This window comes from Adiantum capillus-veneris, chromosome 22, assembly GCF_014529385.1.
Source record: "Adiantum capillus-veneris isolate H3 chromosome 22, ASM1452938v2, whole genome shotgun sequence".
Taxonomy (NCBI): Eukaryota; Viridiplantae; Streptophyta; class Polypodiopsida; order Polypodiales; family Pteridaceae; genus Adiantum; species Adiantum capillus-veneris.
In genome coordinates, this window is record NC_140952.1 from 7065207 (window position 1) to 7080772 (window position 15566).

Consider the following 15566-nt stretch of genomic DNA (forward strand, 5'->3'; position numbering starts at 1 on the left):
TGACCTGTGAGACTGCAAACTGAATATCCGGCCTCGTGTTGCATACATAAATGAGGCAGCCAACAGCAGTTTGGTAAAGAGTGACATCAGCAGGATCGCCAGCATCATGTAGACTCAACTTCAAACCTGTTTCCATGGGAGTGGCAATAGGTTTGCAATCCTCAAGTCCAAACTTACATAGCAATGTCTCTATGTAACTTTTCTGACACAAGGCAATACCACCATCACACTGCTTAAACTGTATACCCAAGTAATGATGCAACAACCCCAAATCTTTCATCTTGAAAGTAGCATTCAAATCAGCCTTAAATTCAGCAATATGTCTCTCATTTGGTCCAGTGATCAGCAAATCATCAACATAAAGAACCACAATGAGAAATACATCATCCTCACGCTTTACATACAATGTGCTTTCTGTTGGACTGTTACGAAAGCCTCGTTTAACCAAATGAGTGTCAGCTTTCTCATACCAAGCACGAGGAGATTGCTTCAACCCATACAAAGCCTTTTTACATTTGCACACTTTGTCCTCTTGTCCTTTTATGACAAAACTGCGAGGCTGCGTTACATAAACTTCCTCAAATATGTCACCATTCAAGAAAGCAGTAACAATGTCTGATTGATGTACATCCCAACCAAAATGAGCTGCCAATGCACATAGAAAACGCACAGTAGTCATACGACAAGTGGGAGCAAAAGTCTCTTCATAATCTATGCCTTTTTGTTGTGCATAACCCTTTGCAACAAGTCGAGCCTTATGGCGATCGATCTCACCATCCGGCTTGCGTTTCAACTTGTAAACCCACTTCGTACCAATGGCCTTTTTGCCAGGAGGTAACTTCGTACCAATGGCCTTTTTTCCAGGAGGCAAATCACATAAAGTTCATGTGTCATTCTCTATAAGTGCATCATATTCTGATTTCATGGCAGCAATCCAATTTTCTCAATTTTGTGCTTCATCAAAAGACAGAGGCTCCTCAACATCATGTAAACTAGACACAGCCAAAGCATAACAATCTAATGCATAAGATGCATGGCGAGAGCCTGAACGAGTACGACTAGATAAAGGTGCATCCAATTTACTGTCACGCAAAGTGTGCACCAGCCATTTTGGCATACCTCTAGCCTGCTCATTTTCAGCCCTTTCCTCATCAAGTACATCATGTACATCTGCATCAGTGATAGGCTGTTCTAAAACATTTTCAGAAACCCCCATAGGCTGTACATTTGCCTCATTGGAACTTACATTCGTATTTCCACCACTGAAAAGAGGCAACAAAGTGTCATAAATGTCCTGTGAGCTTACATTACTGTCTCTACTACATGACAGCAAGGGCTGAACAGAGTCTTCCACAAACACTACATCCCGTGAAACCAGAATACGTTTTGTTTGCGGATGATACAACCTGTAACCTTTGCTTTCAGCACTATAACCAACAAAAATACATTTGACAGCCTTATCATCCAATTTTCTGCGCTGCACTTGTGGCACCAAAGCATATGCCAAACAGCCAAAAACACGCATGTGCTCAATAGAAGGTTTTCTATCATGCCATGCTTCATATGGAGTAATAGACTACAAAGCTTTCATAGGACACCTGTTAAGTACATAAGTGGCACACATGATGGCCTCAAGCCAAAAAGAATGCGGCAAAGCTTGACTTTTGACCATACATCGTGCCATTTCCGTTAGTGACCTGTTTTTCCTCTCAGCAACACCATTTTGCTGAGGTGTATAAGGCACTGTACATTGGTGTTTTATCCCACGACTAGCCAGAAATGCATTAAATTCATGAGACATATACTCCCCCCCTCGATCGGAACGGAGGGTGCCCATAGTACATTTTGAGACATTTTCAGCCATAGCCAAAAATTGTTTGAAGCACATAAAAACTTCGGACTTCGCTTTAAGCGGAAATACCCATGCATGCCTGGAGTAATCATCTATGAAAGTCACGAAGTACAAGTAATTGCCCAAGGACGGAGTTTGCATGGGCCCACAAACATCACTATGCACAAGCTGCAACCTGCATGTGGCCCTAACTGAACCATCCTTTGGAAACATAGAACGCTGCATTTTACCCAAAATACAGCCTTCACAAACATGTTTGATAGGTGCTTCAAGAGGCGGCAAAGAAGCAACCATATCAGATTTTTGCAAACGCAGCAAACTGGCAAAATTCAGATGACCAAAACGTGCATGCCAAAGTTTTGCATCTGAAATAGCCCTTGAATCTGCAACAGCATTTGCAAAATTTTGTCCACACTTGTCATACAAAGTGAGCTTATACAGCCCACGGCACAAAAGCCCAGATGCAACAATTTCATCACCACAACTGAGATCATGAACAGTACATCTGTCATCCACAAATTTGACTACAAGTCCAAGTCTAGCAAGTGCGGATACAGACAAGAGATTCTTCTTGATCCCAGGTACATAAAGTGCATCAACAAGTGTGAAGGAACTGCCATTAGCAGCAGTGAGCACAATCTTTCCAACTCCCTGAACTGGATAAGAGGCGTTGTTGGCACAAGTGGCTGAATTCCCATGAGGGACAGACTCGAGAGAGGTAAACAATTCACGATGTGAGGTAATGTGCTTTGTAGCACCACTGTCGAAATACCACACATGTGAATCTGCAGCAACTGACAAGCATGCATCATGGACAGCAGGATTGTAAGTGCACTCTGCGCTAAAAGCCCATTCTGCATCAACATCAGCATCACAATCTCCTTTCACAGAAGACTCAACAATGGCTGCATTTGTAGTGGAACCAGCATTTGCAGTGGAACCACCCTCTTTCTTCTTAGCCTCTTTGGCCTTCAACTTAGGACACGACTTGATCAAGTGATCATTGGCTTTACAATAATGGCAACGCATCTTCTTTTTGCCCTTCTCACCAGAATTGCCAGACGAAGTGCTGCCAGCAGAAGCATTAGAAACAGAATTTTTGCCACTCGCAGCAGAACCATAAGAAGTGGCTGCATTATTGTTACCACCCTTTCTTTGAGAAGCAATAAAAGCCTGTTCAACTGCACGCTGCCTAGTCCTGTTTTTTCTAGAAAGTGACTCCTGCAACAGCAATGTGTATAATGCATCAAACTTGACAACTTCAGGATTTCCTTGGGTCATCAGTCTCCAAGTACTAGCAAAAGTCTGGTAGGAATCTGGTAAGGCATCAAGAACAGTCTGCACAAGGGAACTGTCCGAAATGACTTCACCTGCAGAAATGAGTTGCTCATTGATATCCTTGACACTAGCAAGGAAAGTGTCCATATCATCTTCCTCATGCATAATCTTCGACTCTAGCTCTTTACGCAGCAAAGCAATTTTAGCATCATTGCGGCTTGCATAAAGACCTGCTAGAATATCCCAAGCCTGTTTTGCAGATTTTGCTGAACGGATGTGAGGAATAATGGTGCGCTTCACAGACAACGCAATGAATGCATGAGACTGCGCATCCATTACATCCCAACGAGCTTGTTCTGCCGTAGGCAAAACAACTCTAACAGCTGCAATCCTTGCAGCAAGACCTGCAACATCCTCAACATCGCCTACATCTTCAGAACCAGGACGTACATCAATGCCCTGCACAATGTTCCAGACACCTTTTGACACAAGAACATGTTGCATCATATAAGCCCACATAGGGTAGTTGTCCCCATCCAACCTATCCTCAGCAGCAAACATCTTGAACACATCTGTGTTGTTGTTGTCAGCCATGGTAAATGCTGCACCTGATGTGAAAACTGCCCGAAAATAGGAGAAATGGAGCGGGAACAACTTGTGCTATATAGCACAAACCGTAGAAGACTATAAGGCACCTGTTATGCAGAAAATGGCACTGACAGAAAATCTGCACAAAATGACGAAATAGCCTGTGCAGTACTGCCTGTAGTGGAAACGGAGGCCGAAATGAGCCCAAATCAAAATTCTGAGCAGACCAAGCTCTTCGAGCTTGCCCAAAATTTTTGTCGACCTGCGAACGCTCGCCAAAGCTCACTGAAATCGGAGAAAGTGAGCAGGCGTGTGCTGGAGCAGCTGGCGACTAAGCCCGGGAGGACGTGACCTGCTCTGATACCAATTGTTGGAATTAGGGTTGTAGAGAAACACACACAGCTTGGAGAAGACGAAGGAAGCTCAACGCACACAATAGAGAGTGTGTTACTTAGTGTGCAATGGAAAGATAGATAGCCCTAGAGTGATGGGCGTATATACAATGCACGGAGGAAAAAACCTCCTAAAGAGGGAAAAAATGCCCCGGCGGTCCTAGTGTGTTCACACACATCACTACCACATGTATATGGTAACAGTGTTGGCACATAAGCCAAGCTGATCTCTCCTGCTGAGAGCCTCTCCCTGAAATAGTGATAATGCACCTCAATGTGCTTTGTGCGAGCATGAAAACCTGGGTTCCTCGCAACTGCCAATGCGCTCTGACTGTCACTGTACATAGTGGTAGCAGTGTCCTGTCCAACACCCAAATCAGCCATAAGGCATCTGAGCCATACACACTCAACCGTAGCTGTGAAGAGTGCCCTATACTCAGCCTCACAACTTGAAGTGGCCACAGTAGGTTGCTTCTTGCTCAACCATGATATACATGAACTGCCAAGCATGAAACAAAAACCACTTGTGGACACTCGCGTGTCAAAACAACCAGCCCAATCTGAGTCCGAGAAAGCATGTAAGTCTGGCGGCAATGATCCCCCTGGGCTATCCATAAATCTGCTAACCTGTGAGACTGCAAACTGAATATCCGGCCTCGTGTTGCATACATAAATGACGCAGCCAACAGCAGTTTGGTAAAGAGTGACATCAGCAGGATCGCCAGCATCATGTAGACTCAACTTCAAACCTGTTTCCATGGGAGTGGCAATAGGTTTGCAATCCTCAAGTCCAAACTTACATAGCAATGTCTCTATGTAACTTTTCTGACACAAGGCAATACCACCATCACACTGCTTAAACTGTATACCCAAATAATGATGCAACAGCCCCAAATCTTTCATCTTGAAAGTAGCATTCAAATCAGCCTTAAATTCAGCAATATGTCTCTCATTTGGTCCAGTGATCAGCAAATCATCAACATAAAGAACCACAATGAGAAGTACATCACCCTCACGCTTTACATACAATGTGCTTTCTGTTGGATTGTTACGAAAGCCTGTTTTGACCAAATGAGTGTCAGCTTTCTCATACCAAGCACAAGGAGATTGCTTCAACCCATACAAAGCCTTGTTACATTTGCACACTTTGTCCTCTTGTCCTTTTATGACAAAACCGCGAGGCTGCGTTACATAAACTTCCTCAAATATGTCACCATTCAAGAAAGAAGTAACAATGTCTGATTGATGTACATCCCAACCAAAATGAGTTACCAATGCACATAGAAAACGCACAGTAGTCATACAACAAGTGGGAGCAAAATTCTCTTCATAATCTATGACTTTTTGCTGTGCATAACCCTTTGCAACAAGTTGAGCCTTATGGCGATCGATCTCACCATCCGGCTTGCGTTTCAACTTGTAAACCCACTTCGTACCAATGGCCTTTTTGCCAGGAGGCAAATCACATAAAGTCCATGTGTCATTTTCTATAAGTGCATCATATTCTGATTGCATGGCAGCCATCCAAATTTCTGAATTTTGTGCTTCATCAAAAGTCAAAGGCTCCTCAACATCATGTAAGCTAGACACAGCCAAAGCATAACAATCTGATGCATAAGATGCATGGCGAGATCCTGAACGAGTATGACTAGACAAAGGTGCATCCAATTTACTGTAACGCAAAGTGTACACCAGCCATTTTGGCATACCACTAGCTTGCTCATTTTCAGCCCTTTCCTCATCAAGTACATCATGTACATCTGCATCAGTAATAGGCTGATCTAAAACATTTTCAGAAACCCCCATAGGCTGTACATTTGCCTCATTGGAACTTACATTCGTATTTCCACCACTGAAAAGAGGCAACAAAGTGTCATAAATGTCCTGTGAGCTTACATTACTGTCTCTAGTACATGACAGCAAGGGCTGAACAGAATCTTCCACAAACACTACATCCTGAGAAACCAGAATACGTTTTGTTTGCGGATGATACAACCTGTAACCTTTGCTTTCAGCACTATAACCAACAAAAATACATTTGACAGCCTTATCATCCAATTTTCTGCGCTGCACTTGTGGCACCAAAGCATATGCCAAACAGCCAAAAACACGCATGTGCTCAATAGAAGGTTTTCTATCATGCCATGCTTCATATGGAGTAATAGACTACAAAGCTTTCATAGGACACCTGTTAAGTACATAAGTGGCACACATGATGGCCTCAAGCCAAAAAGAATGCGGCAAAGCTTGACTTTTGACCATACATCGTGCCATTTCCGTGAGTGACCTGTTTTTCCTCTCAGCAACACCATTTTGCTGAGGTGTATAAGGCACTGTACATTGGTGTTTTATCCCACGACTAGCCAGAAATGCATTAAATTCATGAGACATATACTCCCCCCCTGGATCGGAACGGAGGGTGCCCATAGTACATTTCGAGACATTTTCAGCCATAGCCAAAAATTGTTTGAAGCACATAAAAACTTCGGACTTCGCTTTAAGCGGAAATACCCATGCATGCCTGGAGTAATCATCTATGAAAGTCACGAAGTACAGGTAATTGCCCAAGGACGGAGTTTGCATGGGCACAAACATCACTATGCACAAGCTGCAACCTGCATGTGGCCCTAACTGAACCATCCTTTGGAAATTTAGAACGCTGCATCTTACCCAAAATACAGCCTTCACAAACATGTTTGACAGGTGCCTCAAGAGGCGGGAAAGAAGCAACCATATCAGATTTCTGCAAATGCAACAAACTCGCAAAATTCAGATGACCAAAACGTGCATGCCAAAGTTTTGCATATGAAATAGCCCTTGAATCTGCAGCAGCGTTTGCAAAATTTCGTCCACACTTGTCACACAAAGTGAGCGTATACAGCCCACGGCACAAAAGCCCAGATGCAACAATTTCATCACCAAAACTGAGATCATGAACTGTACATCTGTCATCCACAAATTTGACTACAAGTCCAAGTCTAGCAAGTGCGGATACAGACAAGAGATTCTTCTTGATCCCAGGTACATAAAGTGCATCAACAAGTGTGAAAGAACTGCCATTAGCAGCAGTAAGCACAATCTTTCCAACTCCTTGAACTGGATAAGAGGCGTTGTTGGCACGAGTGACTGAATTCCCATGAGGGACAGACTCGAGAGAGGTAAAGAATTCACGATGTGAGGTAATGTGCTTTGTAGCACCACTGTCGAAATACCACACTCAGAAACTGACAAGCATGCATCATGGACAGCAGGATTGTAAGTGCACTCTGCGCTAAAAGCCCATTCTACATCAACATCAGTAACACAGTCTCCTTTCACAGAAGACTCAACAATGGCTGCATTTGTAGTGGAACCAGCGTTTGCAGTGGAACTACCCTCTTTCTTCTTAGCCTCTTTGGCCTTCAACTTAGGACACGACTTGATCAAGTGATCATTGGCTTTACAATAATGGCAACACATCTTCTTTTTGCCCTTATCACCAGAATTGCCAGACGAAGTACTGCCAGCAGAAGCATTAGGAACAGAATTTTTGCCACTCACAGCAGAACCATAAGAAGTGGTTGCATTACTGTTACCACCCTTTCTTTGAGAAGCAATAAAAGCCTGTTCAACTGCACGCTGCCTAGTCCTGTTTTTTCTAGAAAGTGACTCTTGGGACAGCAATGTGCATAATGCATCAAACTTGACAACTTCAGGATTTCCTTGGGTCATCAGTCTCCAAGTACTAGCAAAAGTCTGGTAGGAATCTGGTAAGGCATCCAGAACAGTCTGCACAAGAAAACTGTCTGAAATGACTTCACCTGAAGAAATAAGTTGCTCATTGATATCGTTGACACTAGCAAGGAAAGTGTCCATATCATCTTCCTCATGCATAATCTTTGACTCCAGCTCTTTACGCAGTAAAGCAATTTTAGCCTCATTGCGGCTTGCATAAAGACCTGCTAGAATATCCCAAGCCTGTTTTGCAGATTTTGTTGAACGGATGTGAGGAACAATGGTGTACTTCATAGACAACGCAATCAATGCATGAGCCTGCGCATCCTTAACATCCCAACGAGCTTGTTCTGCCGTAGGCAAAGCAACTCTAATAGCTGCAATCCTTGCAGCAAGACCTGCAACATCCTCAACATCGCCTACATCCTCACAACCAGGACGTACATCAATGCCTTGCATAATGTTCCAGACACCCTTTGACACAAGAACATGTTGCATCATATAAGCCCACATAGGGTAGTTGTCCCCATCCAACCTATCCTCAGCAGCAAACATCTTGAACACATCTGTGTTGTTGTTCTCAGCCATGGTAAATGTTGCACCTGATGTGAAAACTACCCGAAAATAGGAGAAATGGAGCGGGAACAACCTGTGCTATATAGCACAAACCGTAGAAGACTATAAGGCACCTGTTATGCAGAAAACGGCACTGACAAAAAATTTGCACAAAATGACGAAATAGCCTATGCAGTACTGCCTGTAGTGGAAACGGAGGTCGAAATGAGCCCAAATCAAAATTCTGAGCAGACCAAGCTCTTTGAGCTTGCCCAAAATTTTTGTCGACCTGTGAACGCTCGCCAAAGCTCACTGAAATCGGAGAAAGTGAGCAAGCGTGTGCTGGAGCAGCTGGCGACTAAGCTCGGGAGGACATGACCTACTCTAATACCAATTGTTGGAATTAGGGTTGTAGAGAAATACACACAGCTTGGAGAAGACAAAGGAAGCTCAAGGCACACAATAGAGAGTGTGTTACTTAGTGTGCAATGGAAAGATAGATAGCCCTAGAGTGATGGGCGTATATACAATGCACGGGGGGAAAAACCTCATAAAGAGGGAAAAAATGCCCCGGCGGTCCTAGTGTGTTCACACACATCACTACCACATGTATATGGTAACACATATACTTCCTCAAATATATCACCATTCAAGAAATTAGTAACATTATTGGATTGATTTACTCGATTAGTGAGCTAATCATGACAACACAAAAGGTTAACTCTATGAGGTAAGCTTCTCGGCCAATGGAGGAGTTAAGCCACAATATTGGCAATCTCCACTTCCACTTCTCCTCACCTAAATCAACTCGATTACACACACTAACGATTCCAATTATGCACACATAACTAATCCCATCATGCTACACATTAATCACAAATTCACACACATAGAAGTATCAAGAATCCGTGCTCCAATCAAACATACATGGACACACAAAGAATAGTGAGTAATCACACAAGACTAGAGAGAAATTAACCACTAATTAGTTAATATCTAGTTAATCAAGGCATCAACAACAATCAATACAGAGTGAGAGGTGAAGTGAAAGAGAATTAAGAGCATTGATTAGTATTAATCAAGTCATGTGAGCAAGGATTATATACCTAGGGAAGATCTACAACCCTAAGAAGCCTAATTTCATTTACACACTGCCTTATATACCTAAGAACCCTGATTTCATTCACATTGCCTTATATACCTAGGGTTAAAATGTGCATTATCGGAGAGTCCAAGGTTTTTAGAGATCCACTTATACTGTATTTTCAATCATTAACTAAAATATTTTTTACAACTTGGAACTCTCATTGAGCCCGTAACACAGCAAAATTATTATAATGGCTTGAAATAAATTGAGAATTTACATTACATGGCCACATTGGTAAAATGTGTAACTCCAATATTTACTATTTCATTGTATCCATCCTTGATGTGTAGTTGCATCCTTGGGCCTTTAGCACATTTGATTAATTGATGTTAGCTCAATTAACATTCCCTCCTTTCCATTTTAGAGGCCATCCTCGGGCATTGGTGAGAAGTGTTTGTGGAGGCTGGAAGGTTGTTGATAGTTTTCAATGGGCTACACTTTCTTCATTGGTTGATGAATATATTGGTAACGTTTGTTCCGTTGTTGTAGCATCCTAAATGGCCAAAATTGTGGATATCTCCAGTGTGAGTTGATGATGTTGCATTGTCCATTGTAGCAGCATAATGGTGAGGTTGCTCATCATTTATTAAGAGTATGTAGAAGTGACGTAGAAAGATGAGGATCTAAATTAATTTCTAATACTTGGATGACCGAAGAGAAAAAACCCATAGTGAAAAGGTAACTTTGGGATACATGTATTATTAAAGTACTAGGGTGCTGAAGGGATTCTTTGTTGATGTACATAGAAATAACATGGTAGCAAATAATAGAGTAGCAATATGGGAAGGCTTTTTGTCTATTGTAGTCCACTCAAGATGCATAGGTGGAAGCCAAAAAGGGTGTTTAATCCTTATGTCCAATGATGCAACATCCATGCACAAAAATGAATAAAACATTATGCTATGCTAATTAGAATTTTAAGAGATTCTTCAAAAAGGTCTAGCTATAAAGAATATGACATGGATTTACAAGTTACCACCCCTTTTGAAAGGGTTTTCATTATTGAGGATATGTATCTTACAGTGCATTGTGTGTGAGTGTAGGATGCTATGCCACTCCACCTTTATTAAGCTAATAGACTTTGACTCTTATGCTCATCTCTTTCACATGAGTGACTCAACTTACATAAGCTCAAGTCTTCCAGCTTGAGCATAAGCATAATAACTACGACCCTTAGCATAGATTTTATTAAGACTTGAAGCTTTGGGACTAACACTTTGCTCATTTCATAGCTCAACAACCCAACTTTGGCTATGCCAAAGCGTATTTTTTGCACCCTAGCGACTTGAATTTTTACATTCTTGTGCTTACAACAAACTTTGATTCTAGTACAAGTAAGCTTGAATCCTCATGAATGGATTATTGAAGCACCAAGTTGTACCTATTTGATCACCTTTGACTTTGTGGCTAGGACGGTTGAGTTGTCCTTCTTCGATTGTGAAGACTCCCTTATTCATTTGATTCTCTAGTTAGGCCTCTTGAAAGGAGACTTGGATGTTGTTGTAGACCTCTGTTGACTGTCTTTTGACTAAGAGTACTGAAAGATTTAAGAATCCAAATCCTCCTATTACCTTTGTAGCTTCTTTGGTGACTTTTTTTGGCATGAGTTCTTGTTGAGCTTTTGAGATCTTCATGCAGCTTGTTTGTAAGTGCCATTGGCTACTGGTCAACTGGTAGCCAAATTCTTGTATATCCTATGTAAAATCCTTGTGCAAGAAGAAAATTCTCTAGAATCCACCTTTGAGTTGTATCTTCTGGAGAGGTGTGGAAGACTTTAGTAGTACTCGGTGTTGTTCTCTTGTATTGCCCCTTCTTAGGTATCTTAGAATGTTGTAGAGGTTGATACCTATTTGGTATTCTTCTCTCAGAGGGATTCAATTGCACTTCATATGTTGTGATCTTTGGTTTTGGTACCCATACATGTCTATTACCTTTGTAGAACTTGTGTTCTTCCAAATTGTATTGTAAATCTATCCATCATATGTGTTTGTCTTTCTATGTTGATCTTTTATCTTCAATCCACACCAGATCACTGACTTTTACTAGACTGCTCGAAATAAACACTTTCTTGACTTTCTCATGCTTCAACGAGTACTTGGGCTAATATACCTTTACTTTTTTGGGGTTTTCCATTGAGTTTCTATTTGGGTAAGTGAATGATTGACATTTTTGAAAGCTTGAATCACTTGAGGGAATTGATCCATCACGGTTCTTTGATGTAGAAGCACATGTTGTCACATCTATTATGCTAGTAGGTGGAGGGTCCACTTTAGCTTTGCCTTTGTCTATAGAATATGTCGGTGATTCTTGTGACATTTGCAACTTTCAATCCATCATTAGTGGTATCTGTAATAGTTTCTTACTACCACTTTGTAAAGGAGAGCAAAAGCATTCTACCTTCTTTGTAGTTCTTGTGTTGGTCTAACCTCTATAAGCATTTCTTTTGAAAGTATCACTTTGAACTTTACCTGCTCTTCATACTTTTGGGTGTTAATACTAGCAACCAAGTAATTTTGCCACATGGCATGCCAGAGAATCCACCTTTTCCCATGATAGATGTATGCTTGTGTGAATATGCAAGGATAATTATTTGTTAATCCCCATCAGATATTCCATTGGTGAGAATTATGATCTAAGTGTGTTTGATGCATATTGCCAGATAAGTAGATGTGGACTACAAGGCCTCATCCATTTCAGGTGGCTTCCACTTTTGCAATAAAGAGCAATGTTTATTTAACTATTAGTCCATTAAGAATCTCTCTTTAACCATTAAAAGGTCTATTTTCAATAGGATAGAGGTGCTAATTTAGATACATTTGAAATGTAGGAGCCAATAGAAGGAAATTCAAATTTTAGTGGAGCTAAAAAGAAAGCGCTTGTCAAGCTTTGAATGTATCCAATGCTAATCCCATCATGAATCCTCATCATTTTGAAAAGAATGTGAAGCTAATTAAAGGTTTCTCTTGTTTTGGACTTTGTCCACTCATTGGCACCGTCACCCTAAAGTAGAGCTATTTTTTCCTAAGTTTTGGACGTTGTCCACTCATTGGCACCGTCACCCTAAAGTAGAGCTATTTTTTCCTAAGTAGGATGTACCTCTTACTTTTTAGCTTACTTTTTAGGTTTAGTAAATACAAGGAACTACATACACCCAAGGGAGGAGCTCACTTTTGCATGGAAACGGATTGGACCCACTCTGTGCACTTCGCCTTGTACATGTTGCTTTTTTGTGCACATCATCTCTATGGATGAGCATAAAGTGTCTACATAGCACTGCACATATTATAGAAGGAAGAGCAAAACGAATTGAAGGCTAAAGAGATTGGCAGGGACGGTGTATTGCTTGGATCAAAAGATAGAATGGTTCTTTACGTTAAAGATTACAAATAAGTATTGAGCTGAAAGAAAGAGTGTACTAGAGACTTACACTAGTCTCCTTATCATATGGGCAATCCCTCGATGCAATGTTTTGTAAAACTAAGTTACTATCTCCTATTTTTCTTTTTATCTACTACACACAAAGCGACAAGTTTTGTTCCTTTTAGAATGTCCTTTATGCGTTTTTCTAGGTTTTATACATTTTTGTTTGAATCTTAAGACACCATTAAAGCGGCAAGTCCTTCATGCATATTGAGAAAGCTCTGTGCATACATTTTCACTTGAAATTGAAACACCACCAAGGGGTAAGGCATAGTTGTGGGTAAGATCCGACTCTAGCAACCCATTTATGCATAACCTACTTGATATTCATCTCAAGTTTTGGTTTGGGTTCAGGCTTGTGCTTGCTCATAATAACTTGTAAGTTGATTGTAGCTTTTGTCTCAATTGTAAAAAGAGAAATCCATTGAATGCCTAGCATCTCTATGAAAGTCCACAAAGCACAAGAACAGCTCCCTTTCGCATGCGAAAAGTATTTTTGTGTGAGGATGATATAACAAAACAAGGCCAAAACTAAATAATGTTGCGAAAAAGGGGTTGCATGGGAGAAGATTAAAGTAGTTGCAAGAGAAGAAAGCATCTCCATTGGATACTATGGTAGTGTGTCACCACGCGCACAGCTCTCGCAAGCACTAATAATCATAATAAGAATCGTTAAGCCAATGATGGGTCCTTACACATGTTTTTTTTTTTGATGTGACTGTATATCTTGACCAATGTGAGCATCATCCCTTGCAAACATCCCTCATTTGGATAATTTATAGGTGATTACAAAAGCATGAGTGATTCATCCGTATCAACAATGGTGAAGCATTTTGTTGTATGGGCGGAAAGTACACCTCGCTTATAATTAAGGAGACGAAAGCTATGCAAATCAATCTCCATTAAGTAAACTAGCTTAAGAGCAACTACCACAATATGAAAGGGCATAAGGTCTTAGATGTACGCATGAACAACAAGGGTGCAAGATCCATCGTGTTCCTTGTCTTATGTTTAGTTTTCTAGGGTCCTTGTTCACTTTTGGTCGTCCTCTAGCCCCAAGTTTACTATATGCAGCCCTTTGTTTGCCTTCATGATGGGTCCACGTTGTGGTGATGCATTGTCAGGAGCTTATTCTCGAGTGGTTGCCTTGTCTTGAATTCAGGCACAGTGTGAAAGGCTTCAACAAATTCTCACAAATGAAGATGGGGACCTGCATTTCCATGAGTAATACTAATCAAGTGCACTCTTGACAAATCAAACTCCTATAACTCCAATTTTGGCATTGGATGCGATCTACACATGCCAAAGTACGTGCAAAACGAACACACTATAATGTAATTAGCATGCAACAATATTTTGGGGTAGGATTATGTAACTTTACAGTTCTTTGTTATACTACAGCAATCCTTATTATTCAGCTTCTAAGAGCTTCCCTTAGACCAAATCAGCTTGGGAATTGAGATTGTACACAGGGTTTTACTAAGAATGAAGCTTCCTAACCAGTAATATACCTTCCCTAATTCTGAAATGCATTTAACGAGACATCAGTTGAACGCTCAAAAACACTGCAAATTACAATCTTGAGAGTCAGAAAATATAAAGAAAAGTGAGGTAGATGCTAGCATGGACTGAAACGAGAGAGAGAGCTTTCCAAGGGTCATGGTAACATCCTTTCACAAACAAGGACTCAGATCATCCTACATGAAGTGGATCCAATCGAGTAAAATTACAATCACTTCATTTAGGGAAGCAAGTTTCAAAAGATACTAAGAAAATTGAAGTAAATACAGTATTCCTTAATATTTTGTAACATCAAAGTAAAGAGACAAGAGTTTAAATAACAGATCCAATTGGGGGGGTGGGGCACTACCACCCATGTGTAATCACATGTGTGTTTTCCTACCTGGAAAGCTAATCATTCAAGGATAAGTCAAATGTAGGCAATGCGGACGTGTTTGACATCCACCGATAATATGCAACCGTCGCTCCTACTACTGCTGCCAAGGATAGAGCCGCCAGACAACCGAAGTGAGAAACATCATTGGCTATGATAGCCACACCCAGCATCACCAACTCCGCCAGACTTGCCAGAGAAACCTCAGTAGTTCCTACCGTATTTGCTTCAGAGGAATGAACTGCAGTTTGCAAAATCTGTCCACCTATTATATCATAGGTGAAGTGGCCTAGCCGTGAAAGTACCTAGTCACAAACCAAGAAGGGTTAGACAGATAGGTGCCTAAACCATATTACACCTTATCCAAGCATGAAAGAGGTACAACTTTACTCACAATTGCTGCTAGGAAAAATTGAAGAGAATGAAGATGACGCATGGAGTTGCTCCAGTAAATAAGAACTGCTACAGCCAGTAAGGAAGCTTGGAACACAAGGCCAACAGCCCCTGACTGAAAATCACATGACACAAAGGTAGTCATCCAGAATATCCTACACTTATCGGCATCTGGCATTATGAATTGATTTTCCAGCATCATGACTTCAACTCACCCTCAGTAAACCCAATTTACGAACCAAGGTAGTCGAGAGAAATGTTGCTCCAAAACCCATCAAGGCACCTATTCCGCTGAAAGCCCCAATAATGGAGGGATTCATGCCTGCTCAAAAG

General features: G+C 41.2%; 1 protein-coding gene across 1 annotated transcript in view; it reads right to left on the bottom strand.

The window, feature by feature from the left end:
* Positions 1-14686: 14686 nt before the first annotated feature.
* Positions 14687-15566, bottom strand: part of IREG3 (iron-regulated protein 3) — a 41667-nt gene continuing 40787 nt past the window's right edge. Inside the window, exons 12-14 of the mRNA XM_086496040.1 lie at positions 15449-15555; positions 15235-15348; positions 14687-15145 (exon numbers count right to left, since the gene is read on the bottom strand). Coding sequence (XP_086352166.1) covers positions 14858-15145; positions 15235-15348; positions 15449-15555 — 509 coding nt within the window. The 3' untranslated portion in view covers positions 14687-14857. The remainder of the gene's footprint in view (positions 15146-15234; positions 15349-15448; positions 15556-15566) is intronic.